Here is a 27,970-nt window from a genome sequence, read left to right as displayed (position 1 = left end):
ATATATTAGCTGAGACAGCTGCTGGCTCATCTTTCTTCCGGAAAGCAATCTGAGCAGATGGTGGGCTGCATTTTTTTACATGGTGTACATTCTTCTACCACATGCACAATAAACTGGGCGTGCAAATAGCAGTACCAAACTCTGGCCAAGACATGCTTCAGCTGCTGATGAAACAAAATGTTCATAGCAGATTGCAAGTCACTAGGATGCCAAGCACCGTTTTTTTTTCAGTGGCCAGTAGCTGAAATCTTAAAGGTGAAAGGCCAAAGGCTATGGAAGGAGGGTAAGTTTAGCAGCGCTCATGATAGAAGGGGGCAAAGAGAGACCCCAACCAAGAAAACAGCATCAAGGGTCAGTGCACTGGGTATCCATGCTCTGTCTACAGTCTTCCTTGCTTGGTCACATGGCATAGCCTCCAAGAAGTGGTCAGGGGAGGGGTTAAAAGAACTCCCAGCAATGCTGCGCCTTCTGTAAGCACTTGGTGTTTTATTCTTACTGTACTTAACAAAACTTATATGACAGTTGATTGTAATAAAGCTTGTAAGTAATTTACAAGAAATATTAGAATGATGAATAAAAAACAGTTAAGCACATTTAAAAATAATTGAAATCAACAGTAAAAGAGATGACATCACATCAACAGCTGCATACCTGCATAGGCTTGCCCAAGCAAAAATATTTTAAGCAAGCGCTGAAAAGAGTACTGTGAAGACGCCTGCCTGATTTCAACAAGCAGGAAGTTGAAAACTGTGGGTGCCACCACAATGAATGATCCATTTCTTAGAACTATCAAATGAGTGTTACACGGCACCTGTAAAAGTGCTAGCTGCAGAGAATGAAGCGGTCAAGTTGAGATTCCTGCATTGCAGGGGGTTGAGCTAAATGACCCTTAGGGTCCCTTCCAACTATGACATACAGGGAAAGGCAGTCGCACAAGAAACTGGTCCCAAGCTGCTAATGGCTTTATATACACCGATAGTAACACAGTGAACATGAACCAGTGTATACGTCTCATCAGAGCTCTCACTCCTGTCAGCAACCTGCTGCAGCATTCTGCACTATCTGCAATTTCTAAGTCAAACACAAGTACTATACTAAAATGTAGACTTTGTTTTCCATTTGGAACTCAGCAACATGCGGAAATTAAAACACAAGGGAGTACCTCTTCTTTGCATCAAAGAAAGTTCTCATATAAGGGGGCTTAAGGATGGAGTTGCTATATTTTAAGCTACTGCTACTAGCAGCCAAAGAGCTAGATCCATCATCATTCCAGAACTTGCAAGATCCATGTGGCAATAAATGCAACTATGCATAGGCACTGCACGCTCTTTCAAAAACACCTTCATCTCTAGGACAATATAAAGCGTGCCAGAAAAGGAAAATCACACAATTACCAATTAAGCAATAACTAAATATGGAATCTACTCAATAAAACATTAATTAATTAATAGAACTGTTGAATTAATGCATCCTTATACACCAGGGATCACATTTATTTGCTTCTCAGATGACATGTCACTGCTATTCAGGGTTTGAATTATAGGTTAAGCTGGCCTCAAATTGTGACCTTTTAATCATGTAAGATCTAGACAGCTTGAGGTCTTAAAAGGTTTTTCCACAGTACATTTGTCCTTTCCAAACACCATTAAACACAAACACACAATTCTGTTCTATTCAGCTATGTAATGAAAGGATTAGAGGAAAACTTCAACTTCACACTGTATCCTCCTTCCTGTTCCCCCCACCCCACCGCCCAAAAATCATAGGAAAAATACCCTCATACTAATTTCCTCCTAGTCAAGTTGCCTACAGGTGTGAGACTCAGGATCATTAAGAAGTTCATTACAGTTTGGGTACAGAGCAATGCAAGTGTGCACACACACAAGACACAGAGCACCTGCTGAGAGTCTGAGGGTCCTGCTCCTGCCTCTCTCCACCAGGCCTAGGACAGTGCCTGATAGACTATAAAAGGACTGCTGTTACCCAGCAGAGAATACTGTTTACATTCTTTAAAACTGCTTTTTAATTTTGTTTTTAAATTGTTTTCTGGAGGTTGGGGGGGTATTCGGCTGACATGCTGGTAACAAACAATCCAAAGCCATGTTTCTGTTAGATCCACCTCTGGAAGATAAGACATTTCTAGCAAAAGCAGACTTTACGGAAGACGTGATAGTCCACAGGCATTTCTCAAAAGAGGAACTTACCCAAAAGTATAGTGTCGTTTTCAGTTTCTGAATAATAAAGCCTTAAGAGGTCAAAAACAGGGCACTATCAGTAGACTAGGGTTTCTCTGCTCCTCCGCTCCAGAAGGATGTGCCCCCATCATCAACGACTTGGATGATGGACTCAAGGGCATCCTGATCAAATTTGCAGATGACACCAAACTGGGAGGGGTGGCTAACACTCCAGAGGACAGGATCACACTTCAAAACGACCTTGACAGATTAGAGAACTGGGCCAAAACAAACAAGATGAATTTTAACAGGAGAAATGTAAAGTATTGCACTTGGGCAAAAAAAATGAGAGGCACAAATACAAGATGGGTGACACCTGGCTTGAGAGCAGTACATGTGAAAAGGATCTAGGAGTCTTGGTTGACCACAAACTTGACATGAGCCAACAGTGTGACGCAGCAGCTAAAAAAGCCAATGCAATTCTGGGCTGCATCAATAGGAGTATAGCATCTAGATCAAGGGAAGTAATAGTGCCACTGTATTCTGCTCTGGTCAGACCTCACCTAGAGTACTGTGTCCAGTTCTGGGCACCACAGTTCAAGAAGGACACTGACAAACTGGAACGTGTCCAGAGGAGGGCAACCAAAATGGTCAAAGGCCTGGAAATGATGCCTTATGAGGAACGGCTAAGGGAGCTGGGCCTGTTTAGCCTGGAGAAGAGGAGGTTAAGGGGTGATATGATAGCCATGTTCAAATATATAAAAGGATGTCACATAGAGGAGGGAGAAAGGTTGTTTTCTGCTGCTCCAGAGAAGCGGACACGGAGCAATGGTTCCAAACTACAAGAAAGAAGATTCCACCTAAACATTAGGAAGAACTTCCTGACAGTAAGAGCTGTTTGACAGTGGAATTTGCTGCCAAGGAGAGTGGTGGAGTCGTCTCCTTTGGAGGTCTTTAAGCAGAGGCTTGACAACCATATGTCAGGAGTGCTCTGATGGTGTTTCCTGCTTGGCAGGGGGTTGGACTCGATGGCGCTTGTGGTCTCTTCCAACTCTATGATTCTATGATTCTATGATCATTGTGCTTATAGCACCAAAATGAAGCTAAAGGAATTCAGAATGTGCAACAGGGTCTTCTGGAAGGGATACTGCACCCAGTGGAAGGTTTAGGAGTACTTAATGCTTCTATAACACTGGTACTAAGAGGACAGGGGACTTGGCCAGAAATCTGGATGAACACTAGTGGGACCTTATCTAAGAGGAGAATACAAACACAGTGAATTAGAACAAATGATTAACATCTTGTCCTTTATGTACTTCAGGCCAGCATTGATGTACCTTCTTATTAAAAGTGATATTCTGAACAAAATGGCAGCATCAGTTTCCCATTCATATAATTCAGCACTTGCAGGGTCACAGAAAATTCAAATTAAAGACCAGTTCAAACTTAGTTACAATGTGTGTGACTACTCAGGTTGACTTTGTGTAATCTATGTGTTTAAACAAAAGATGCAAGTCTTATCAAGGGGGGGGCTTACTTCCAAGTAAACATATGTATTATCAGACTGTCAATGATGCTGTATCATTTTGGTGCTACAGTGGTACCTCGGGTTAAGTACTTAATTCGTTCTGGAGGCCCGTTCTTACCCTGAAACTGTTCTTAACCTGAAGCACCACTTTAGCTAATGGGGCCTCCCACTGCTGTAGCGCCGCTGCTGCGCGATTTCTGTTCTCATACTGAAGCAAAGTTCTTAACCTGAAGCACTATTTCTGGGTTAGAGGAGTCTGCAACCTGAAGCGTATGTAACCCGAAGCGTATGTAACCCGAGGTACCACTGTATATTCCTGCTTTCCAAAGAATTATGATTTGGTCCAATCCCTAGGTAAGCCTGCTATAAACTTCACATTTGGGGGAGGGGGGAGTGAAGCTTTGTCAATATGACAGGAGTGAATTAGACGGCAGCTTAGGATAAAAACAGATCAATATGGCAGCTCCCTCTACATTGAAGAATCTTAGCTGCACAAATTTCTGTCACACTCTGCAGCACCCAGGGGCAAAGTTATTACACAATGAAGTTTAAGACCCAGAAAGTGAGGTGATGTTTATTCAAAATCAGTAATGCCACCTTCTGGTGATTATGTGAACAGATTAAGAGCATGCATTTAAGCCAGGCATAGGCAAACTCTGGCCCTCCAGATGTTTGGGACTACAATTCCCATCATCCCTGACAACTGGTCCTGTTAGCTAGGGATGATGGGAATTGTAGTCCCAAATATCTGGAGGGCCAGAGTTTGCCTATGCCTGATTTAAACTGATGTTCATGACTCTTCTTTTAATGGGCAAGCTACAAAGCACAGCAGCTGAGTGACAACTGAGCTGTACAAGGGAAAGGTGGAAGCAGGATTCAAGTTATTTTCCTTCAATCATCTGACCTGGTGTACACAAGTTCACTTACCTGAGGAAAAAAATGTACAGATGAACAGAGCATGGACTGCCTCAAACTAAGGACAGCGGGAGAAGAAACCATCAATTCTTCAGCCAGTCGGGGGGATGGCCATGATGGAAATAAGATGGCCAGTTAAACTCAGAGCTTTCCAAACTTTTCATTTTTAGACATGCATCGTTTCATTTTTAGACATGCATCGTTTGCTTGGAACAAAAGTCCCTGCTGCCTAAAAATCCCAAACCTTGAAGAAAGGAGAGGGGAATGCAAAGGCATCCAGAAAAGCTGAAAGTAAAAGATGATGTCTCTTAATGGAGACAGCAGCCAAGATGGCACCACCCTCAAAAGAGGCCTCTTCCTTGTTTGAGAAAGAACATGGAAGCAATAACTTAGAGAAGAATTTGCAGAACTATGATGCTATAAAGGAGCTTATTAAAAACACTTGAAAAGAACTAATGCTTCCAATGGAATCAAAACTGACAGAACTTAACACAAGGCTTGACTCTTTAACAGAAAACAACAAAAGAATTAAGCCAAATCCATTACAAAAATATCAAATAATTAGAAAAAGATATACGCAACATGCCTGAAGATGCAGAAAATTTAAATAGGAGAATAATTTTACATTTTCGTTCTTTTGAAGAGGGCATGGAAGGAAATGATCTTGCACATTTTATTGTCACGTGGCTTAAATCAATGCTTCCAGACCTCATAATCTCTGCAGCTGGTTTTGAACAGGCACACAAAAGCACTCAGACCCAAACTGAGGGTACTTCCTCCATGATATAATTGTCTGCTCTGCCCGTTACAGGAAGAAAGAGGAAATGTGGAACAAACTGTGGAACCTAATATCCTTATAAAAACAGTCCAGTTATGGCAATGAAGGTCTGGCTTCTGAAACACGGGGCTGGGGGCCGGGAGGCTTTATGTGCTTACAGAATTAAACTGCAAAAAGCTGGAATTAAATATTGCTGGGGCTTCCCCTTCGATCTTATCCCAAGAGGATCAACACAGATCACAACAACAAAGAGACTAGAACCAACAGAACTCCCCAACACTCTTGGAACTGATCTACCTCTGGAATGGCAGCAAGGAGAGGCAATGGAAGAACACACCAAACTTTCTGATGGAAGCTTGGAGGATAGATCTGGCAAACACCTCACACATAACAGAGGAGATCACTACAACACATTAAGCAGATTCCTTCACCCTAGACCCTCCCTACGTCTCAGGCCAGGTAGTCAAAGCCTTAGACATCCTCAGGGTCTCTGATTGCCTGAAGTGGGAGCAGCAATGATTTGGCTCTACCACTACACCTACACAGAGCTACCCCTGTCTTGCCCTTCCACCCGATCCTTGTTAAGTAGTAGCAACATGTGGCACTGGGAAGACAGGAGAACAATGCAGGCCTGGTGGCTGATGTTGTTTATAGCACCAAAGCCTTCCTAATGAGGAAGGTTTCTGCCATGCAGCAGAAGTGCCATTAAAGAAAGGGCAGGGCAGCCTTTCTGCAGGAAGGAGCTTCCACCTAGAAAAAAGCTCTCACCCTAATCCCAATCAAACGTGCTTCAAATGTTAGTGAAAAACAGAGGGCCTCTGCTGAGAAACTTTAATAAAGATGCTCGACGGGGAGGAATGGTCCCATTGTACCAAACTGCACTGGACTTGAAAGATAATCACTAACCCTTTGAACCAAGCTCACAAACACATGGGCAACTAATTCCGGTGAAATTTTAAGGGGGAAGGAACAATTTCAAAAACTGAATATTTGTTGAAAGCGACACAGAAATCTTTTCCACCGAAGCCTTTAAGGGCAGGGCTGGACCTGCAAAGGTCCTAAGGGTCTTTCCCAACAGTGAGAAACTATTTTAACTGCTCTGAATGCAGCTTTGGGCCTTCTGTTCTGGACTGTGTTACTAAAGAGAAACAAAAGAGTTCTACACAGATCATTTTTTGATCCCACTCTTTCTTCAAGGGGCTCAATGTCCTCAGACAAATTTAACTTGGGGAGGGGGGGTGCCCTTCAGAAATATGCAAGCATGACAGGCTGAAAGCTAAAATTAAAAGTTATTAAAAACTGAAATGCATCTAACAGCCAACCACCGCTCCTTCCTCATTTCTCTTTCCCCAAAAACAATTAATTTGCCATGAACAAGCAACTAAACAGCAGCTACTCCCACAGAAAACGCTTTAGGTTACATTGATCTTATCCAGCTGACAGAGAAGCAGCATCCTTCAAGAGCTGAATATCAATTTGACAAGAAAATTAAGGAGTAGGTGGCTAATTAAACAGCATTCATAACTATTCAAGTCTATGCAGAGTGTTAACTAGAGCTCCACAGTGGGGTCATTTGGGGGGGCTAGTTTTGGAAGTTTGTTTCTTCAAGCCAGGATTGCAGAAAGCTGTACGTCTGATGAAATGGCTAATGAAAGTGCACCAAAGGTTTCTAGTACAGGATTTTAAGACTCAGTTTCACAAACTATCGCAACCTGGTGTTCTCCAGTTGCACTCTCTCAACTGTTGGGAGCTGCTGTCAAACATATGGAGAGAACCTGTTTGAGGAAGGCTGCATAGATTATATCTTTCTCTCCACCCCCCTTCTCACAGCCCACCATTTCTGTGAAACCTTTAGCACTGCCATCCTTGCTAAGCCAAGTGAATCCCCAGTACAGTCAACTTCATCTGACTGACCAAATCCAAAGACTGCCCACTAATGGTTCCTCGTCATCCTGGGGAGAAGGGACAAGAGGGCAGCTGCAGGGTTCTGTCCTGGGCCCCTTGTTGTTCAACACCTTTATAAACGAGTTGAATGAAAGAATGAAGGGGATGCTCGTCAAATTTGCAGAGGACACCAAACTGAAAGGAGTACCTGATGCCACAGAATACAGAATCAGAATTCAAGATAACCTTAACAGATAGGAGAACATGGCAGCTAACTAACAAAATGAATTTCAATAGGGAAAATTTCAGAATCTACACTTAGGCACAAAGACCAAACTGCACAAATGTAAGATGGGGAAACCTGGCTTGCCAGTAATACATGTGAAAAAAATGTAGGAGTCTTTGTAGACCACAAGCTTAATTTACACGAGCCAACAGTATTATGCTGTAGCAAAAAAAGTTATTGCTATTCTAGACTACAACAAAAGTAGAACATCCAGATCAAGGGAAGTCATAGTATTGCTCTATTCTGCCTTGATCACCTTGGAGTCCTTTATCCAGTTCTGAACACCACAATTTAAGAAAGAAGGATACTGACAACTGGAAGGTCTGACAGAGGACAGATGGCTACTTTTTGGTAGCGCTCTCCCAAATCATCATGTGCTGACTAAAATCTAAAGAAGCCATGACAAGATAATGTTAGGATCATATAGTTTAGGCAAAGGGTTACAAACTGTGGTCCAAGGATCACCAGTGGTCCACAAGCTTCATTCAAGTGGTCTGCAGTGGGTTCACATTAAATATTTATATTATTTTTAATTGTATTTTTATTGCTTCTTTTACTTCTTCTATTGTCCTTCATTATATTAAAATTTGAATTCTAGGAACTGTAAGAAATAAAAGCGGCAATAAAAAGACAATTTAAAATCATATGGTACTTAGCCCAGCACATTACAATTGGTACAACAGGCTGAAAAATGATGTAGTGGTACGCCAAGACCCCTAGCAGTTTTCAAGAGGACCACAGGGGGGAAAGTTGGGGAACCACTAATTTAAACAAGTATATCTATCTCTGATAACCTTCTCATATTGGGACAATTTATTTTAAGATCAGAGAGCTGTTTGTCTGTTTAATACCAAAGCTACATAGGACATCAGAATATCCTGCACAATCTTATCGCTCTTTGTCATGTCACTTGAAAAAACTTACTATCAAAGATCAAATCAACTGATTTCCAATGTTAAGAAAAGTTTACATGCTAACAAATAACTTTTCAGACAGATAAATATATATGCAATTTTGACATGATGTGAACTTCAGCTTCTGTTCTCCAAGATGTTCATGTGCAATCAATTTCACTGGGAAACAAAAATTTTGTTGCACTGACATCTGCAGTTGTTCTAACCTAATTTTGACATGCTGATTTCATATCTGAAGTTGGTTTTGTTCTGTAAGCTCTAGGGTTTTTTGTTGTTGTTTGTTTTTTTTTGCAATTCATGTTTTTCACTTTTCACCATAATCTTTGTTTTTCACAATGCAAGAATTCAATATTTTATTAAACACATACCCAAAGTAGCACAATATGAGTATAAATGTAAGTGACTTAAATAGCATTGAATGTGACATGTATAGCATTGAAAATGACATGTATATCTATGTAGTTGGAGGTATGCAAAAAAAATGTATTCCCTTGGGATACACAGTATTCTGAGGGGGGGGGATTCATTTTCTGTTGCATGAGATTTTTCAACTGTTCTTATGTTCTTTAAATGTTGATTTCAAATCTGAAATCGATTTTCGTGTACGTGCTATAGTTATCTTTCAATTTCCGACTTTTGCTGATATGTCATATTTACACTGGGGATAAGTGGACACTGACACGTTGATCTACCCTAACCACATGGTGATTATTGTTTTGCAAACTTAATTTTTCTTTACTTTTATAGTTTTGTAACCTAAATATTTGTATTTTTCAGATCGGACCATGGCTTCTTCAAGTAGAGAAAAATGTATAAACAAGCCTGATGCCTTTTGTTATGTATGTGGCTGCTATACACTTCCTCGTCAAAGATGCAATATAACAGCGATTGTGAGGCATGCCTATAAAAGCTATTTTGAAATTCCTCTGGGCGACCAAGGTAAGAAATGGGCTCCGCATATTGTTTGTCAGAATTGTGAGGAAATGCTTAGAGACTGGACAAAAGGAAAACAGAAGAGTATGCCTTTTGGGGTTCCCGTGGTTTGGCAGGAACCCAAGGATCACACAAATGACTGCTATTTTTGTTTCCTAGTGGTATCCACAAGCTGTTGTTATTCAGGTACTTGGTAAAGCCTTTCTGTTGTCCAAGCAAGAAGTTGACCATTTTGAGATCCACACAGATGATCCAGTTGTGCTCTTCACCATGTTCACTTCCTTCATATTCAGAAGAGACAAACCCCTTAAAAACTGGAATTGGGAGTTCCTCAGAGTGCAGGATAGGTGTAATTGCTGAAGGAATACTGGGATAGGGTGACAGAATGTCAGTTTTTCTTGCCAATACTCTTTGTATTGACCAGACAAAAATAGCATAACAAAAGGCATCAGGCTTGTTTACACATTTTTGTCTACTTGAAGAAGCCATGGTCCGATCTGAAAAATACAAATATTTAGGTTACAAAACTATAAAAGTAAAGAAAAATTAAGTTTGCAAAACAATAATTACCATGTGGTTAGGGTAGATCAACATGTCAGTGTCCACTTATCCCCAGTGTAAATATGACATATCGGCAAAAGTCGGAAATTGAAAGATAACTATAGCACGTACACGAAAATCGATTTCAGATTTGAAATCAACATTTAAAGAACATAAGTACAGTTGAAAAATCTCATGCAACAGAAAATGAAGAAAAAAAATTGTTCCTGTGTTTTCAATGTGTGCATTTTAAATTTATGATGAAGGAATATTCATAACCAACATTTCTGTTAAAAATTGCCCAGTGTGTTTAAACAAAATGTAATAACCACCATCACAAAAGCAGTTTTTTAAAGTAGGTGATGTCTCAAAAAAGGTGCAACCAACAAATGAAGCTCTCCTGCCACCTCAGAATTGCAACTGTGGCCAAGGAACAATACCACAAGGGTTCAAACTAGGATCCTGCATCTGCTGTTTATGCAAATAATGCACGGAATGCATTTTCATAGAGCAAGAATATTCAAAGGAGCTCCTCAGCTAGTTGTCTCATTCCTGTGTCATGTTTTCAGAAGAAACAGTTTCCTTCCCTGTTAGGAAAATGGTAGTAATAACTCTCCATATACCTCAAAAGCCTCTGAATTCCAAATGCACATGGATATTCTTTGTGAGGCAGAAACAGCTTCATAGCAAGCTGATTTCAAGCAGAAAATACAAAACAATGAGAATTAAGTGTTGGCTGAGTAAAGAGCAAGAAGAAAGGGTAAGGGCTACGTGCCAGCGAAGGGTACGATTAAAAGAAACAAGGCTATTGGGAGGGTTTTAACCATTTTATAAACAGCAGACAGCTGCAATCTCACTGACATTCTGACTAGAAGTAATTGGCAAATAAGAGCTGCCTCTCTAACAAAAGACAATCAAAACGCAATTGAGAGGAAAGGTGGAATCCTTCCCAACGATACTGCCAAAATTACTGATATTAAAAACTATGGCAACACTTGGATATGGCAACAGAAATATGCTAAAAAGTGATGGGAGTGTAACATTCAGCCCCTTCTGATCCATAAATTACAAGCATGTGCCTCAATTCTTTTGCCAAACCCATGATTCTCTCATCAGCTCATCAAGTTTCACATCCTGTTTTAAGACCAAGCAGGCTTTAACAAACATTGTACATAATGTAATTGATTTGGCAGAATCCTCACAATAGGCTACATGCTAAACAAGTTTGTCAGTGCATGAGTGATGAGCTTCTGTACAACTATAGCACCACCCACCAGAGGTTGATAAACAAAAGGCAGAACATCCAAAACTCCAGGAAAAAAACCTTATTTGTCTTGAGAGAACAAACAAGCACTGAGCAGTGTTAATGTATTAAACATGATTCATTTTGCACCAAAACGCATACCTCTCATGATGCACCTCCCTTCGGAGCACAGAATGATCCATACCGTCAGTATTGGTAGCTCCCCTGTTGACAAAACAAGATAAAGACTTTAAATGCTCTGGTTTTTAAAAAGGAAGCCTAGTACCCTAATGTGCCATGTCATCTTAATAAATCATGTGAGCATAGCTCACTGGAGTGGGGATTAATTGCCAGTGAAGTCAGTCACAATGCCAATACCATCCATTGTTTAGTTGTGAAAATGAAGCATTTGTTTCTCGACAATAGGTTTGCTATTCACCAGTGGTGTCCTGGCAAACTTTGAAGCACAGGAGCTCTCCATGACAGCCTCCACAGCCCTGCCCCCAAGCAACATCCAAAACATACAGGCAGTTTGCGTCCATCCATTTTATACATATAATAAACTAATAGCAGTATACATCTAATAAACTAATAGCATAACGCCCAGTGTATTAGGACCTGCTTACTGTCCTCCAGAGATGAGTAGGGATCTAGTGAAGGGTGGTGGGTGGCTAGAATGTTGGAACTTAGCTGGTGGGGTTCACATCTCTGATAAGCTTTGGAGCAAAAACATAGTTACCTCGGGAATAGCCCTATTAAACTCAGTGTTCCAACTTCTTAGGTCCAACACTGAGCTTTAGCAAAAGGTCTTCAGCCAGCTGAAATACAACCTTTAAAATTCAATTAGAAATGTAAACAAACTTGCATAGAAATATTACAATGGCTACCATGAAGTAGGAACCCCATCAAAGGAAATAAGGGCTGTATCCAACCAAGTTCTACTCAGAGTAGACACAATGAAATTTATGGGCTTAAGTTAGTCGTGCATATTAATAACAATGGGTCTAACTCCAAGTAGAACAAGCACTAGATACAACGCTCCGTATCCAGGCTCTGCTTGAGTATTTTCCTCCATCTCCAGTTTCCTCTATGCGCTAACCTGTCAAATGGTAATACAACTTAAAAGATTTGTTATCATCTTATTCACTTGTCACAGCTAACAGTCTGTCTGTCAAATACCCCGGTGCACTCTCAGATGGCATCATCAATCCTGGTCTGAAAATAAGCCAGTGTGGAAGAGCAGGGTTCGAATCCCCATTCAGCCATTAAGCTCCCTGGGTAACCTTGGCCAATCACCATCTCTTAGCCTACCCTACATCACAGGGTTGTGGTGAGAAGAAGAGAACCATGTACACCAACTTGAGCTCCTTGGAAGAAAAAGCTGGTATGTAAATGTAATAAATAAAAGTCCGGGAGCTGTGCTCCAACTGTTCTTGCTGTACCACATTCATTGCAGTACATTGTAAAGCCCATTTCTCTTCTTCAAACACATACTTGTAAGAGCCTCTTCCTCTCAAGTGGGCCCAGAACTGAAGATCTGGCAAAATAGCAAACATCCCATCTGCTTTAAGAGACACATTAAGATTATTCAAATAACAAAAATCCCCTTGTGGAATAAAAGGGGGGGCATTTAGCAGAATAACTGTCAGGAAGAGTCAACAGTCAGGATCAGAGAATGTCATCCTTCAAGAGTGAGACAGCTCTCTGGGCTGCACTTTCCTCTTCTGAAAATCCATATGTTAAAGCAGCTTAAAGGAGCTTTGATCAGGTTTCCTTTCTAATGCCAATGCAGACCTGTAGCGACACTCACAAGATCACCTACGTCCTTATTAAGAGCTTCCTTCCCATAAGCAATGCATACCTTCTCCATTTTGCCGCAAATGGAATTTTACATAGAATCCAGAAAGACCAAAACCAGTTATATTTCAAAGCAAGCCTGAATAAGTTGGTGCTCATCTGAAACTGTTTTTCATGTCCGCTGCTAATATTCTGGAAATAAAAATCTCTAGTGATGGAACTGAAGTTCAAAGCAGAGGTAACATAGGAGATTGCTGTCTCCGCCTTTCCCCCTCCCTGCTCATCTGCTTGAAAAAGCAGTTACAACAAGGAGACAGTCATACAAAAACTCCTCCACCCCAATCTATATGATTTGCAAAAACTATTGTAAGAAACTAGTATTTCTCGTCAGGATACGATCTCTGCTAACAAGAGTCATATCAAAGGACATAGATCTTAGCAAGCAGGAAGCTTTTGTTTCCCTACCATCAATAAGTTAGAACTCACCCTGGATGTGAGACAAAACTGCTTTGCTACTTCTGTGGTGATCTATGCAAGCAAGAAAGGCTGTCTCAATAATCAGCTGCCTTTCACTGGCACACTACCATGGATCAATGAGTTGATTCATATGTGCAAGGGAGAAGACTTCGATCTCCATGCAAAGGGGGGAAACAAGCAAGTAAACACATGCTTAGGATTATAAAGCGCAACTCATTTTATGTTGTGCAATTTGCATGAGCTGGGAAGCTAGTGAAGGGCAGCGGAGAGAAAGCAGCAGGGTCAGGCAAAACCATCTCCTATGACATTATGAAATCTCATTACTGTACCTGTGATCCAAACACAAGATGGTTCATCCCTGTTATGCATGGAATAGAATTATGCTGCATATCTGTCAGGATTTTAATCTCTCTCCTCACCCTCAAGATTTTTTTCATGGAGCTCAGGACAGTGCACCTGGTGTCCCCTATTTTCTCCTCAATACCACTCTGGTATTAATTGACAGGTTGGGTCAATTAATGCTATCTCTGCCCAAGATGATCCAATGAAAGCCACAGAGTAGGGGTTTTAAAATATTCTAGGTCTCTTGATACCTTGTCAAATATTCTATTCCCCTACACCAGATCCATTTCAACAGACTAGTACCTGTCCAATGTTTCGGAGGGCATCAGGTTGGCTATCTGCATTTGCTGTGTGACTGAGATGTAGAGATGTGCAAACTCTCAAGGGATTTCATCTTTAAAAGTTCACTAGTAGGATCCTGAAATGCAAACTTCAAAATAAGTTCTCTTCACACCACCACCCTGCATGTGTATAAACTCAAGCCTGACATATCTGTTCTGCAATGTTAAAATGGCTGACTGCTCAGCATTCACAACTGCACATGCCAAACCTCTGCACTGTTTCACCATGAACCATCTGGCCCACAACTCATAAAATAGCCATAACAAGTGACCAGAACCCCACACATTATAACGTTATTTGCCTAGACATATTAAAAAAAAATGAAGCCACATATACAATACATATGCTGGGTAGAAGTTAAAACTTTTGCAATGTAATAAGTGATCTAACTCCACACATGCAATACTCTCCAAAAATAGATATAAAGTTGATGCAAAATGAATTCCAACACCTGCTTTAGTCTAGGAGGAAACAGAGAAATCTCTGCACAACCTTTTTAAACTTTAAAATAAATACCATGAGACAAAAAATATGAGAGACTTGAGACAGTCAATAACCCCTGCCATTAAAAGCAATGAAGGTACTTAGTATTATAACCAAGACAGAAAATTGAAATTAGACATTAAAGCTCTTCAGCCCTCTAGAGAGGTCCCTCAGTTTCTACTATACTGCTGAGTTCTTGAAAAATAATGTGTTTTATATTCTATAATCCAAAATATACATTTCATGGTAACTCCAACAGCCATAGTGTAAACCAAACTTACGCTTCCGGCAAAAGCAAATATTCAGAAGCTTTTAACAAGCACAAAGAGGGGAAAGGGGGACACTTTTTCCTCTGTACTTGGAACCCTCTAAGCTCAAAATTGCACTTGACAAACCCAGCTGCTGCACAGCAATTTGCATTTGCTCTGGCGTGACACTCTTCTCTAGCGCCAAGCTAAAATTGGATTATTTCATTGTCTAAGTACACAGGCATCTATACCCTAAAGAATCCAGGCTTTTAAGCATGTCTCCGTCACAAACCTTACAATGTGAAATCATCATGGAAAAACCCAACTAAATATTTTGGTTGCCTTTATAATCAAACACTAAAGCAGGATTATGAAGACACATTCACCTGATAATAAGTAAAAAGGACAGGGCAAAATTCTTAACCTAGATTGAAATTCCACATTCTGGGTGATAATTCACTTACACACTTAAGCTTGAGATGTTAGAAATTTAAAAGGTCTTTTATTTTCCTCACAGTGTGTGTTGGTTTTTATCCTGTGGACTGCAAGGTAAGATACAACTATAAAAGCCAGCTTTTTAAGACCATCAACCTGTGACTGTTCTGTTCTACTGCCTTTTCCCCCCCTAGCCTTTAAGCACAATGAAAATTATGGGAGGGCCTGCCAAATTCATATACAAGAGCTCATGCTAATGTTCAGAGATGAAATGCTCTCTATAGAGAAAACTGACACATTTTAATCTTACAACTGAAATATTTTAGAACTCAAATGCTGAATTAATGTGCTGCTTTTTAGTAAAATTGTACTGTCATCTTTGTATACTATGAGCTGCTTTGGGTAATTTGCTGGGGTAAGAAAGAAGCTCCAGAAATTACAGTGGAACCACAACTTATACTTATGTGTTCATAGCTTTAGGCATAACATCAAAAAATAAACATAAATAAATAGAGAGGGGGCAGGAGACCCTTGCTTACTAGGTTCTGGAGGCCCTCACATGGATCCAATTGCAGGCATCCAATGTATCTTCAGACCTCCCCAAGAGATCTTTCGTGAGCCTCCAGAGCCTGGTAAGCAAGGCAGAGGGCTTAAAAGTGTTTCCCATGTGAGGTTTTCCTGCTCTGGGAGGCTCCTGTGAGATTTTGGACAGCCCTGATCTCACAACATGTTTGATAGTGGGGGCAGTTGGGGGGGGGAAGCACTCTGAGTTTGTGCAATTTTGCCCTTGCACACAATCCCCAGATTCTATGCCATCTCAGTCTTAAAATGGGCTACTTTGATATTGGTCCAGCCACACCTGATATTCACAATTTCTGTAACCAAATCAAAGTTTGCTGTGCAGTTAGCTTTCACACGATTATGAAGGACATGGGGGGGGGGAGATAGGTCTGGGTGGCCCAACTTTTCATACTAAGTGGGCGGCAGGAGTACTTTGACACAGAACCTGCAGGCTGCGCGTTGGACCACCAGTTACCAGTTTACATAACACACAAATATTTAGATACTCACAAAACTTCTCTCCACATCCTCTCCAACATATGCCCTTCTTCCCTCCTTGCAAACCTGCAAGTTGAACAAAAACAGATGGAAACTCTCAGACATGGGGAAGAAGGCACCCTTGCACAGCAAGCTCTACATCAAGAGTCTGATACCAGAACCAGCCTACATTCCCTCCAGACTACTAGTGCAGATGTTCTTCATCACTCTCTCAAGGGAAAGGAGGTAGGCTAAAGGATTTTGGAGCAACATCTGCACTGTGGTTCTCAAACGGTGTGGCACAGTGCACTGGTGCAGCAGAAGAGGATGGCAACTGTGGAAGGAAGATTCAAGAACAATCAGTACTATAACTTGTGAATGAGTTATGTTCATACGTAGCTGCATTGTTTTATACTTTATGGATATCCTATGTGTTTTATGTCATATACTAAGCATTATTAGGAGTTGTTGCTTTTCATTTTGCAATGTACTACTTATTAATAATAATTTTAAAAAATGATGTGGAGTGAGCAATTTTTTGTTCTGAAAGTGTGGCCCAGAGAAAAACATTTGAGAACCACTTATCTACACAGTATGTCACACAACACCCCAGAATATGTTCCAAGCAGTTATCCACATTTGCATTCAAGGCACACATAAGGATTCTCTTTGATCAGTTACCAGCTCATTAATTCTTATGGTCTTAAGAAGGCCCATCAGCTGTTAAAGAAAAACAAAAAACCAGCAAGTTTGCAAATTAAAATATTTGCCCAGAAGCAAAGCTAGACCCATTATGGCACAGGGGAAGATACCTGGGTTTGAAAAAAATGTTTGAGAATCAGTTAAAGAACATGCACACTAAAGCAACAGGTGTTAGAATAGAAAGGAAAACACTGGAAAATACGCCCCCTTCAGCAAGCACGACAGATATAGCCCCATCTCCAGTTCTTAGCAAAGCCTCAACAACTTCTTGCCTGCCTGCTATTCTGGAGGGATGTAAATGGTCATAACTGAAGTACTGGGTTGAGCAAAAAAGCCTCCTGCTGCTTTCGGCTTTCCAAACTGTGCTATCAAGTTTAGGCTTGAGAAAGAGGCTGGCATGGCAGAAATCATAAAAGCCTTTGCTTTATGGGGAAAGAGAGTAAGTAAAGAGCATAAGCCTACCCTCATTTTCCATCCATCCCTAGCCTATTCCCCAGCTGGGTCAGCAGTCATTCCCTCCCAACCCTACAGTTACGGGGGGGGGGGGACCTTTCACAAAGTTTGATCTCTTGTGGGCATATGCAGTGGCAACCTTGGCCAACTTCATTGCAAGGCTGGGTGAAGTGGCAGACGTGTGCGCACACAACCTGAGCCCTGCTGGCAAGGACGCCAGTCTCACAACCATCTCAGACTTGAGGAGGCTGAAACAAACAGTTCCGCTCACAACATGTTGCTACAGCAAACAGCGGAGGCAAAGAGAAACAGGTTGGAACAGTTTTATTTTACTAACTTAAATTCCAGCCAACTGCTTTAATTACTTCACAAACACTTCTTCCCGAAAGAAGTTAGCTGCAGGCAATTTTGATAAATGGAAGGAACACAAAGCAGGAACCATGGAAGAGTTGGCAACATGCATCACTTCCTGTCAGTGGTGGCCTCTTGGTGATTTCTACTCACCCCAGGTGCCCCCCAGTCTCAGCCCTTGTACTCAGTCTTTAATTTATCTTACTACTATAAGGGAAACATACAGTACTGGAGTACAGAAATTAGATTTCATGAAGTTTGAATGTGGCTGTATGTCAGAGGTAGCCAGGTTGTGGACCTCACAAAATGAGGTCTGCTTGACCAGCAGTGCATAAAGCATTCCCTGGATCTACCTGTTAATTTGAGCCCATTAATTCAGCCTCTTTAATATTCAGGGAACACTTTCCACTTACTGACCCTTGCTGAGAGTCTCTTGCACATCTGCCATAGGAACACAGAATTTTGCAGCAAGTTCTTAGACATGCCCTAAGGCAGTGGTATTCAACCTGTGTCGTGGCACCCTGGGGTGCCTTGAATGATGGTGAGGGGTGTCACAGGCAACCCTGGCCTCGGTCCCTCTTTCCTTCCCTCCCTCCTCTGATGCCATCTCGTGTCTGATTCCCAAAGACTTGCTGTTTGTTGAAGCCCTGGTTACAAGCTCTCCAGGCAAATGGTGTCTCTGGGACTGGCCATGGGGTGCTGGTTGCCAGGAGCTGAGGGGCCTCAGAGTAAGCAAGCAAGTGGGTGAGGGAGCCCAGACAGCCAGTCCACCAGCCCCTGCTTTTGGGACTATTCCCAAACAAGTGACAAGTGAGAGGTCTGGCAGGTAAGCGACACACTGGTCTTTCTTCTACTTGCTGTGTGCAAGCCTGCCTGGGAGCTGAGTGCCTGGAGCCAAAGGAGAGACTTTCCACCATGCAGACCTGGTGGCGCCTGCAGCTGCCACTGCTGCCTCCCAAGGTGAGTAAAGTGCTGGCGTCACATTCACCTTTGGCCAGTGTTTGTCAAGGCTGCTAAGGCTGGGGGCATCTTCTTCCCAGCCCCCCCCGGGGGGGTGAGGAGGCACCTCTCTTTGCGGGGGGGGGGGTGGAAGCAGTTGCCCAGAGGACTCCCGAGGGGAGGGGAGAGGAGGCTGAGGGAGCACTCCACCAGGGATGGTGTTTGAAAAAGGGTGAGGGACTGCCAGCTCTGCATGCAAGGGGAGGAGGGGACATAACTGATCTCCTGAGTCCCACAGGGGAGCCACAGAAAGAATGTAGTTAGTCAAGGGAGCAGTGGACCCAAAAATATTGAAAACCTCTGCCCTAAGGTGCGCACTTTGCTCAAATAGAGCACTAGCCAGGCCTGTTGTCACACTTGAACCAAGAGAGTCACCCCTAAAACATGCCCAACACCCTCCTGAAACTGTGCAGTGTCAGGGGAGATTGGTAACAGTGAGCAAAGCATCTATTCAAGGGAACTATTTGACCATCACTGCTCTTTCTGTTGAAAGCCTCTCAAACAGGCTTCTTCTGAGGCACCACTAGAGCCCCAGAACATTGTAGGAAAACCACAGCCATAAAGGAATAAATATTTAACAATCTAACCAGGAGGCAAGTACTTTCCTACCATGAGGCTTTGGGTCACTCTCAATTCCCATGCACTCAAAAACATTTTTCAGACTGATCGCTACCATATACAGGCACTACTAAAAAGCGAACCATAGGAGAAAGCAGGCATAATAATCGCTCACAAGCAAAGAACCAAGTAATTCACATTTGCATGCAACACTGTCAGAGTGTTTAGACCCACAGCTTCTCAGCTATTGTCATGACAGCAGAGGATTATTATAGGCTTGCTGTAGCAGACAATACTTTACCATTCCCAGAAGCTCGGCTTATTGCCAATACACTGAACACAACTTGGGAAAGGGAAATATATATATATATTGGCAAAGAGGCCTTTGTGCTGCCATTTAAGAAACTCCAGGGCACAATACTGTCAGTGGAGTTGAATACTGACCCTTGCCATTATATAAGCTACAAATCCACTTGCAATAGAGGAAAACTTAGTCCTGGCCAGGAGCAAATAAGGAATTATTGCAGATCTCCCCTATCTTATCTCATTCATATTGCCCCACACATTAAATGCTACGTAAAACCATATGACTGGTTTTGCAAAAAGGGTGCACATTAGCAGTGAAAAATGTATATATTTGTGCACCATAAGTTTTTAAAAGCAAGAGGAACAAGGTCTAAAAACTGGGAAGTACTCTGCAAGTACTGGCAAGTACAGGACAAGACCCCCCCCCCAAAAAAAATATTCACTGCACTAGGACAACTTCCTGACTATGGTTGAATGGCATGTCTGTCTGTCCATGTTTCCTGTGGTTTGAGCTCAAACATTGTACAGTGGTACCTTGGTTTATGAACTTAATCTGTTCCAGAAGTCCATTCTTAAACCAAAGCGTTTTTCAATTTACACTCAACAGGAAGCAGAACATGCTTCCAAGCAAAATTCACAAACTAAAACACCTACTTCCGGGTTTGCAGCATTCTTAATCCAAGTTGTTCATAAACTAAGCTGTTCTTGAACCAAAGTACCACTGTACTGTATAGGCTTTCCCAGAGCACCAGCTAAAACTGATATACCAAGGAAGATACAACAACTTAAAACCAATGGCTTTGCATATTACTATTATTCTTCCCCACTTACTTCTACCAAAAAACCCTCTCCTTCCTTTCTGCAAACAGCAACAAAAAGAACCAGGACATTTAATGCAAAACTGAGAACAACTGTCAGCCCAACAATTGCATACAAAAATTGGCCAGTTCTGAGAAAGCTTGCAGGTCTTGTTAGTTCTTTTAAGGCTGCATGAAGTGCTACCTATTTTTCTTGTGAAGCCCAAAGCATAAGCAGAGCAAAGCATCTTCATACTCCCATCCTAATTCTGTTGCTGTATTTGAACAAGGAGCAAACACCCTGTGAGTTGGCACAGGTGATGTCTGGCTGCTGGCTCGCAGACAGTTCCATTATGATTGTTAGAGAAAGCAGCTGAAACAATTGCCTATTTGGTCATCCTTCCAATGCAGCTCTGTCCACTCCCCCCTCCAGCCCAAAAAACCTGTCTCAGGCATGCCAACGCCACACCCTATTACCCTGTAATGCAAAGGTCAGGCAATATAACAGAACAGAAATCTCTCAGGTAAGAGCACACAAGAACTGCAGCATTTGCAAGCAAACTTTGGGCAACCAGGGATAGATGCAGATCACCACCTAGGGCACCCTGGTGGGTGCTAGATGGAGATTAAGACTTTGGCTATGACACACACTTAAGGGAAGTTATGTTTCTTTCTGGAGGTGCTACTGTGTATTAGAGATTGATGAATTAAAGATATCCCCTTACAGAAGGTTTCACTATCAAAAGAATGCCCTTAACACAGGCAGCAAAGGCAAGTACAAAACAGTGACGCAAACAGGACAGAAAATTAGCCAAGTCCTTTCCTCTGGCAAGAAACTGCCTGGAGCAACCGTAAGGAAGCAGTGAACTCTTTTTCACCCTGTTTGAAGCAGACTCTGCACCTGCACCAGTCTGTGTGAGGAAATGTCAGCACTCCCCTCCACCACCTTTATGAAAGGCTGTCTGTGCAGAACAGTTAACACAATGCCAGGCCTTGTCAGATGTATCGTGCAAGGCAACGAGATGTCACGAGATGTCACGTAAAGATGAAGGGCCTCTCTCAAACTTCTTCCTCCCCACCACTCCAGCCTTCAGCATTCATTCTTGTTCCTCCAACACAATACTCCTCCATCTCCAGCCTCAACTCCAATGATGGGGAACCTGTGGCCCTTCAGTTGTAGCTGGGATAGCTCAGTTGGTAGAGCATGAGACTCTTAATCTCAGGGTTTGAGCCCCACTAGATGACCCTCCCTTTCAAGGCTACAATTCCATGATTCTATGATCTCCCCCTTTCATCAGCCCCAGCCAACCTGCCCCATGGTCAGAGATTATGTGAGTTGTAGTGCAGCAACAAGGCCTCAGGTTCCTCATTCGTGCTCTACTTCATGCTACATTCATATTGTCACAAGACATGCCACAGCTGATCACGCAGCTCAGATTTTGGGCGGAAATGAAGCCACCCTGTGAAATGCTGCAACCTCAGACACCTTTGGAGGTAAGCTCTTCACATTCTGCAAGAAGTATCTGCAACCCCTGGAGCCAACTGCTAATTCTAGGAACAAGTAATAATTCTTAAACTGAAGCTTCACATGCAAACATCACTAAGAAGCACCCAGTTTTCCATGGTACAGCAGCCACCAATCAAATGCACCTCTTAACAGCACAATTTCCTCAGAACACACAGAGAGGTGTTCTTCTCTGTAGAGCGCTTAGCACATTAGGGGTGATAATACAATGTTAAGTTACAGCTATTACTTCTCGGGAGCTGCTGCTATATAACCAATCACTGTCTTCTTCAGAAGGTCTGTAAGAATAGGAGCATGTGGAATTTAAAGATGCTACCCAACACACTTCTATGTAGGCTGGCAATTGGAATTTGGGAGTTAATCTATTTGGGAGCTTCTGATTGAGTATCTATGGCCATCTGTACTGTATGCATTTTTCTATCTTCTTCACCCTTTTTATATTAGAAAAGTTGCACAACCTGAGCTTCCAATAACAAGTGGGGATATGGATGTCAGTAAATGGCCCACCCAGAGAAGGGTGTGTACAGGATTCCTATACTGACGTTCAGGGTCCCCTTCTAACCCTATGATTCTATTATTCCTGAAGCAAAGGAGTGTATGTAACACAGCTAAGTTCACTGGCATTTGCAAGGACACCAACATTTAAAAAAAGCTACATTTAAAGATTATTCTTACACACCACAGTATAGAAAGCCTTACTAACAACACATTTGTTCCTCTGCAAACTCTGGTGGAAAGTGGGAATACCTGAAGCAGGCTTCTGTTATGAGACACTACGAAAGTCCAGAACTATACAGACTACAGCAATTCAGACACTACTTACAGAGCCAAGCACACAGAGCAGGCATATTCTAAATGAGCCCCTTGAGAATCCATCATAAAACCTATGAATGCAACCTAAAATCCAGCTTCAAAAGCATATGCTAAGCAGCTGCAAGTAAAATGAAGCCTCATCTTTCCTACAGTGCAAGTAAATACATCTTGGGTAGCAAAGAAACATTCACACTAGAATCCCAGAACACAAGGCATTCTCATTTTCAATATTCTGGAATCTATTTTGCCACACGAGGACTTTCTCTGCAGATGGGTGAACAGGGATACCAAGAGTGCTGGAATGGAACCATGTTCATGACATGTGTTTTCATTCCCCAGTATACACTGGACGGGATAGAGGAAGACTTCTCTGTCCTATTCATCATCACTGCACCCCTGCCCACTTTTCTTGGAAAAAATGCTGCTGTGTGAAGTTAGAAAACATTTTTAAAGGGTCTGGAGTCTATTCATTACTTAAGACTAATTGCTTTAATGGAAATACAGCATAATATTGATTCATATAACTTTGTTTTACTCACAACTTCTGGTGAGAATTGAAAATGGAGTGGAGTAGAAAATATTATCATCCCCAGCCCACTTCCTGCCTCCCCCCTCCTCCTGCCCCCAGCACAGCAGAGATCAACCTGAAGTGAATATGAGGTGGGATCTTTATACTCAGCTAAGTGTTTTTTACAGGCCTTTCTCTCTCAGCCATATCCTCGCCCAATGTGGAACAGGGACCACACATATATTACACTGTAACATAGCCTAATGCATCTATACTTTTCTCCCCTGCTTGCTTAAACCACACACATTTTATACCGCTTTGTTCATACTGCAATAGCTTTAAACTTTAAAATCAAAATGGTCAGGACAAAACAAAAAAACAATCGAGCTTTCCCTCATTACCCATGACTCTTCATTCCCTCCTATTCCCTGAACTGCAAGTTTCAACTGCAAGCTCCCTAAGCTTGTCTTCTGTGTCCATTAACTGCATGAAACACCACATAATTACTGACACAACTGTACTGTTAACTTCCCATAATTTGCCACAGCAAGATTTGAAGAAACTCTACAAAAATATCACCAACAATTTTGCAAAAAACGACATCCTCCACACTTCAGCCATGGAGCCAAACACCCTTTGTGAAGAAAGGAAGGGAAAGGGCCAAATTCCCATTATTCAGCCCTAATAAAGACAAGAGGGGTCATGGCAGGTGGGGCAGGGGGAGAGGCTGCTCTTAAAGGGGGAAGATAGGTATGTGGGATGTTGTAGAAGGAATAGCAAGGCTGGTTGATGTTTTTAAAGGGACAGCAGCACTTTAAACAGCTGTGCAGCAGAAACTGAAGGAGGGGAGATATGTTTTAGTTTCCATGGAAAAGTAAATGAAGGTGAGGAGCAACATCTGTGCATGACCATCAGAGTAGGATAGCTGCCTCAGGCAGCTGATTTTGGGTGACATAGAAAGGGCAGCAAGCTGTTAATGGCTTTAATGTATTTTTTATGGACAAAGAGCAAGAAAGTACCATAGCTTGTTGGATTTTCTGCTTCATGTGCTAGAAGAAAGTGGCAAGCCTTGGCTACCATGCACATTGATTTGGGGTGTAGGATGAGGCTCATTCGCCACCCCTCCTAGGGCAGCAAAGTGTTTTAGTCTAGCTCTGGATAATTGTGTGAGACTATATTGTCTGCATGTCTATGTGCAGTAGACCTTAACGGCTCTGGTTCAGGATTTCCCACAATTTGGTTTGCAGCACTAAAGGAAAAGTCAGAAAGAGAAGAGACTGTGAGGTGGATATGGGCTAAAGAAGCCACAAATCCAATTCCTACCAATTCTCATAAGTTGGGAAACGAAGCATGATTTCATAAAGTGGACATTTATCAAGTTTGTGCTTGTTATTCTGATGCTGTCCCTACCCTCCACTTTTGTAAAGAAAACAGTGTATACACTTAAATTCTAAGAATTAACCAAACTATAATGTTTAAGTGCCTTGTCTAGGTTCAGAAGGTTCTCTGCTTCACAATTATTATTGGTTTTCGTATGAATACTAAACAATTAATTAGATTCCATTTAGTTTTTTACTATTCTAAAGGTAAAGGTACCCCTGACTGTTAGGTCCAGCCGCGAATGACTCTAGGGTTGCACGCTCATCTCGCTCTATGGGCTGAGGGAGCTGGTGTTTGTCCGCAGACAGCTTCCAGGTCATGTGGCCAGCATGACTAAGCCGCTTCTGGTGAACCAGAGCAGCACACAGAAACACGGTTTACCTTCCCGCTGGAGCGGTACCTATTTATCTACTTGCACTTGACATGCTTTTGAACTGCTGGGTGGGCAGGATCAAGGACCGAGGAACAGGAGCTCACCCCGGCACGGGGATTCGAACCGCAGATCGGCAAGCCCTAGACTCTGTGGTTTAGACCACAGCACCACCCGCGTCCTTGTTACTATTCTAGACCAGATTAAATCAGCAAACCTAAAAGTATATACTAGCATGTCCAATTGAATTCACATTGGGGTTACTTATAGGGTTACTTATATTATAAACCTGCAGCACAATCCTAGCCATACTAACAGTGTAATCCTAACCAAATCTATTCTAAAGTAAATCTCACTGAGTTCAGTGGGACTTACTCCCAAGTAAGCGGAGTTAGGATTGCAGCCTAACCTGGGAATAAATCCCATTAAATTTAATGAGACTTACCTCTCAGTAGATATGCTATGGATTTTGCTGTAGTAAGGAAGTAAGTTACTTACTTACTTTATCAAACCTTTATTAGGCATTATGGAAATAAAACCTTAAAAGAGAAAATAACATATAAAAGCCTTGAAATATATATAAAAAGGCAGCAGTTTGCTAAATGCATATATATATATATACATATAGAGTCAGTGGTTTAAGGAAGTAAGTTACAATGAACTTACTGGGATCTACTTATTGAACTCTAGTCTCCCAGGTTTTACCAGCTCTCTAACCGCTACACTGAAGTGGCTCTCTTTGTGACCAAACACACAACAGCTCAATAACTAGAGACTGGTTGACAAGAAAAAACATGAATTACCAACTCACTGCATCCTCCAACTTCCTGTGGCCCCTAACTGGCTGCTGGCAGCCTTCATGGGATATCAGAAAAACTCAGGCTGTCCTATGCAAATACAGTATTCCTTAGGCCTTTAGATTCTGGGTAGCAGAGCATAGTGTGGTTGCTGTTGTTTTCAATTATCGCACACCAATTATTTTTTTTAATACGTATTTTAGCCAAGGGGAGAGAGACTGTCCTGAGCAATGGTGTGCTTGGGAAATGAATGCAGAGCAATCCTGTTCGTGTATACTCAGATGTAAGCTGCTGTTAACTCCAATGGGACTATAGTGTGGAGGGCATCCATCTGTATTGAGAGACAATGGAGAGTGCCTCCTCTGTGGAGCACAGGACTGAGCAGGGTGTATGGAGGTCCTGGGTTACTGAAAACTAATTTCAACCAGGGTCCCAGTTTGACTTTTAAAAAGGAGAGTGACCCACACATAGTCCATGCAAAGTGACACCTCCTCCCTCCTGCATAGCTCCTATTTCGCTGAGATTAAGGGCAGATGACAATAATGGAGAGAACTCAGACTCCCTGGAAAAGACCCTAATGTTGGGAAAGATTGAGGGCACAAGTAGAAGGGGATGACAAGATGGTTGGACAGTGTTATCGAAGCTACGAACTTGAGTTTGACCAAACTGCAGGAGGAAGGAAGACAGGAGTGCCTGACGTGCTCTGGTCCAGGGGTTCACGAAGAGGCGGACATGACTAAACGACTCAACAACAACAAAACCCAGAAGGGCAGCTGGTCTCTCCAAAACAGCCATCCTAAACACCTGATGTCCTTCGAAAATAATTACAAATTTCTGCTGAAGCTCCTTTCTGCATCTGACAATCCTACCTCCGTACCTTAAAACAGCACTCGCCAACCTAATGCCCTCCAGACGTTTTGGACTACAATTCACTCTGGATGCACTTAAGAGTACTTGGGTAACATTTTCTTTTTATGGCTGGGGGTTGGAGATACAGCTTCTTGCAAAGAGTGCACTTGATCTTAGGTACGCCTCTGATGAAGATCAAAGGGGAAGGATCCAATTCCAAGCTACTACTCCTCCCCCCCAAAAAATCCAATCCCCCCCCCCATTCAGCCTTTGCAAATGGAGTGAGCATTCTAAGATTCAGCCCCTCGCTATATTATTTTTATTATTTGGATTTGAGGGGAAGTGGACTCCCCCCCCCCCCGCCATGAGCTAGTGTATGGGGTAGGGGCCAGCCCTCCTCCCTTCGCCCCTCCCCTCCGGACGGAGAGGGGTAGGTGGACCGACCGCCCAGCCAATCGTATCGCCCTCCTTCCCTCCCCGCTCCCCGAAGCGCGCGCAGCCAATCAGCGTCGCCGTCCTTTCCACGCTGCCTCCCTGCTCCAGCCAATGACGCAGAGGGACACAAAGCCGCCGCCGCCGCCGCCGCGGCCCTCCCCCTCCGCGTCCCTCACAGAGAGCGGCCTCCCGCTCGCCCCCCCCCCCGCGCCGTCGCCTCACCCGCGGCTGCCGCCACCTGCTGCCGCCAAGTCACTAAAGGGCCCGGGGTCCCGAGGGGGGCGGCGGGGGAGAGCGACCGGGGCCCGATCCGCCGCACCTGATCCGCCTCCTCCTTCCCCCTCGGCGGCTGCGGGAGCTTTTCGAAAGTCCTCCCGAGTCCGGAATCGGGAGCCACGCCCCCTCCGTGCCTGAAGCCACGCCCTCCTGCGTCACCAAGATGGAGGCGCTGCGCTTGCGCGACGCTGGAAGGGAGGGAAGCGTGAGGGGGAATTTAGAGGGAGAGCAGCGGGCTGCGAGTTCGAATCTCGGCGCCGCCGTTAAGACGTCGATGCTCGACTATTTATTGTAAAAGTAATGTATCAGGTCCTGTTTGAGACAGGCAAACTCAACTCCACACCAACACAAAATAAGCTTTTCTTTTTTTCTGGTCTTTCCTATTAACATCTACATGAAACCACTACATGAAATGGGGTTATCTGGAGGTTCAGAGTGCGTTGGCAGCAATATGCTGATGACATGCTGATGACATGACAATATGCTGGTATCTG

General features: G+C 42.8%; 1 protein-coding gene across 4 annotated transcripts in view; it reads right to left on the bottom strand.

Moving 5' to 3' along the window:
- Positions 1-27,617, bottom strand: part of KLHL13 (kelch like family member 13) — a 76,323-nt gene extending 48,706 nt beyond the window's left edge. The window contains exons 1-3 of one of the 4 annotated variants that reach the window (XM_081846760.1): positions 27,423-27,617; positions 16,391-16,444; positions 11,358-11,420 (exon numbers count right to left, since the gene is read on the bottom strand). In XM_081846760.1, coding sequence (XP_081702886.1) covers positions 11,358-11,420; positions 16,391-16,419 — 92 coding nt within the window. In that variant the 5' untranslated portion in view covers positions 16,420-16,444; positions 27,423-27,617. Of the gene's footprint in view, positions 1-2,204; positions 2,327-11,357; positions 11,421-16,390; positions 16,445-27,422 lie in introns of those variants that run through there. The other 3 variants (XM_081846756.1, XM_081846757.1, XM_081846759.1) reach the window with 3 other exon arrangements.
- Between the last annotated feature and the right edge of the window lie 353 nt (positions 27,618-27,970).

Source organism: Podarcis erhardii (genome assembly GCF_964252035.2).
Source record: "Podarcis erhardii genome assembly, chromosome: Z".
Classification (NCBI taxonomy): Eukaryota; Metazoa; Chordata; class Lepidosauria; order Squamata; family Lacertidae; genus Podarcis; species Podarcis erhardii.
The sequence above is the reverse complement of the archived record's forward strand: the minus strand, read 5'-3'. Positions and strand labels throughout refer to the sequence as shown.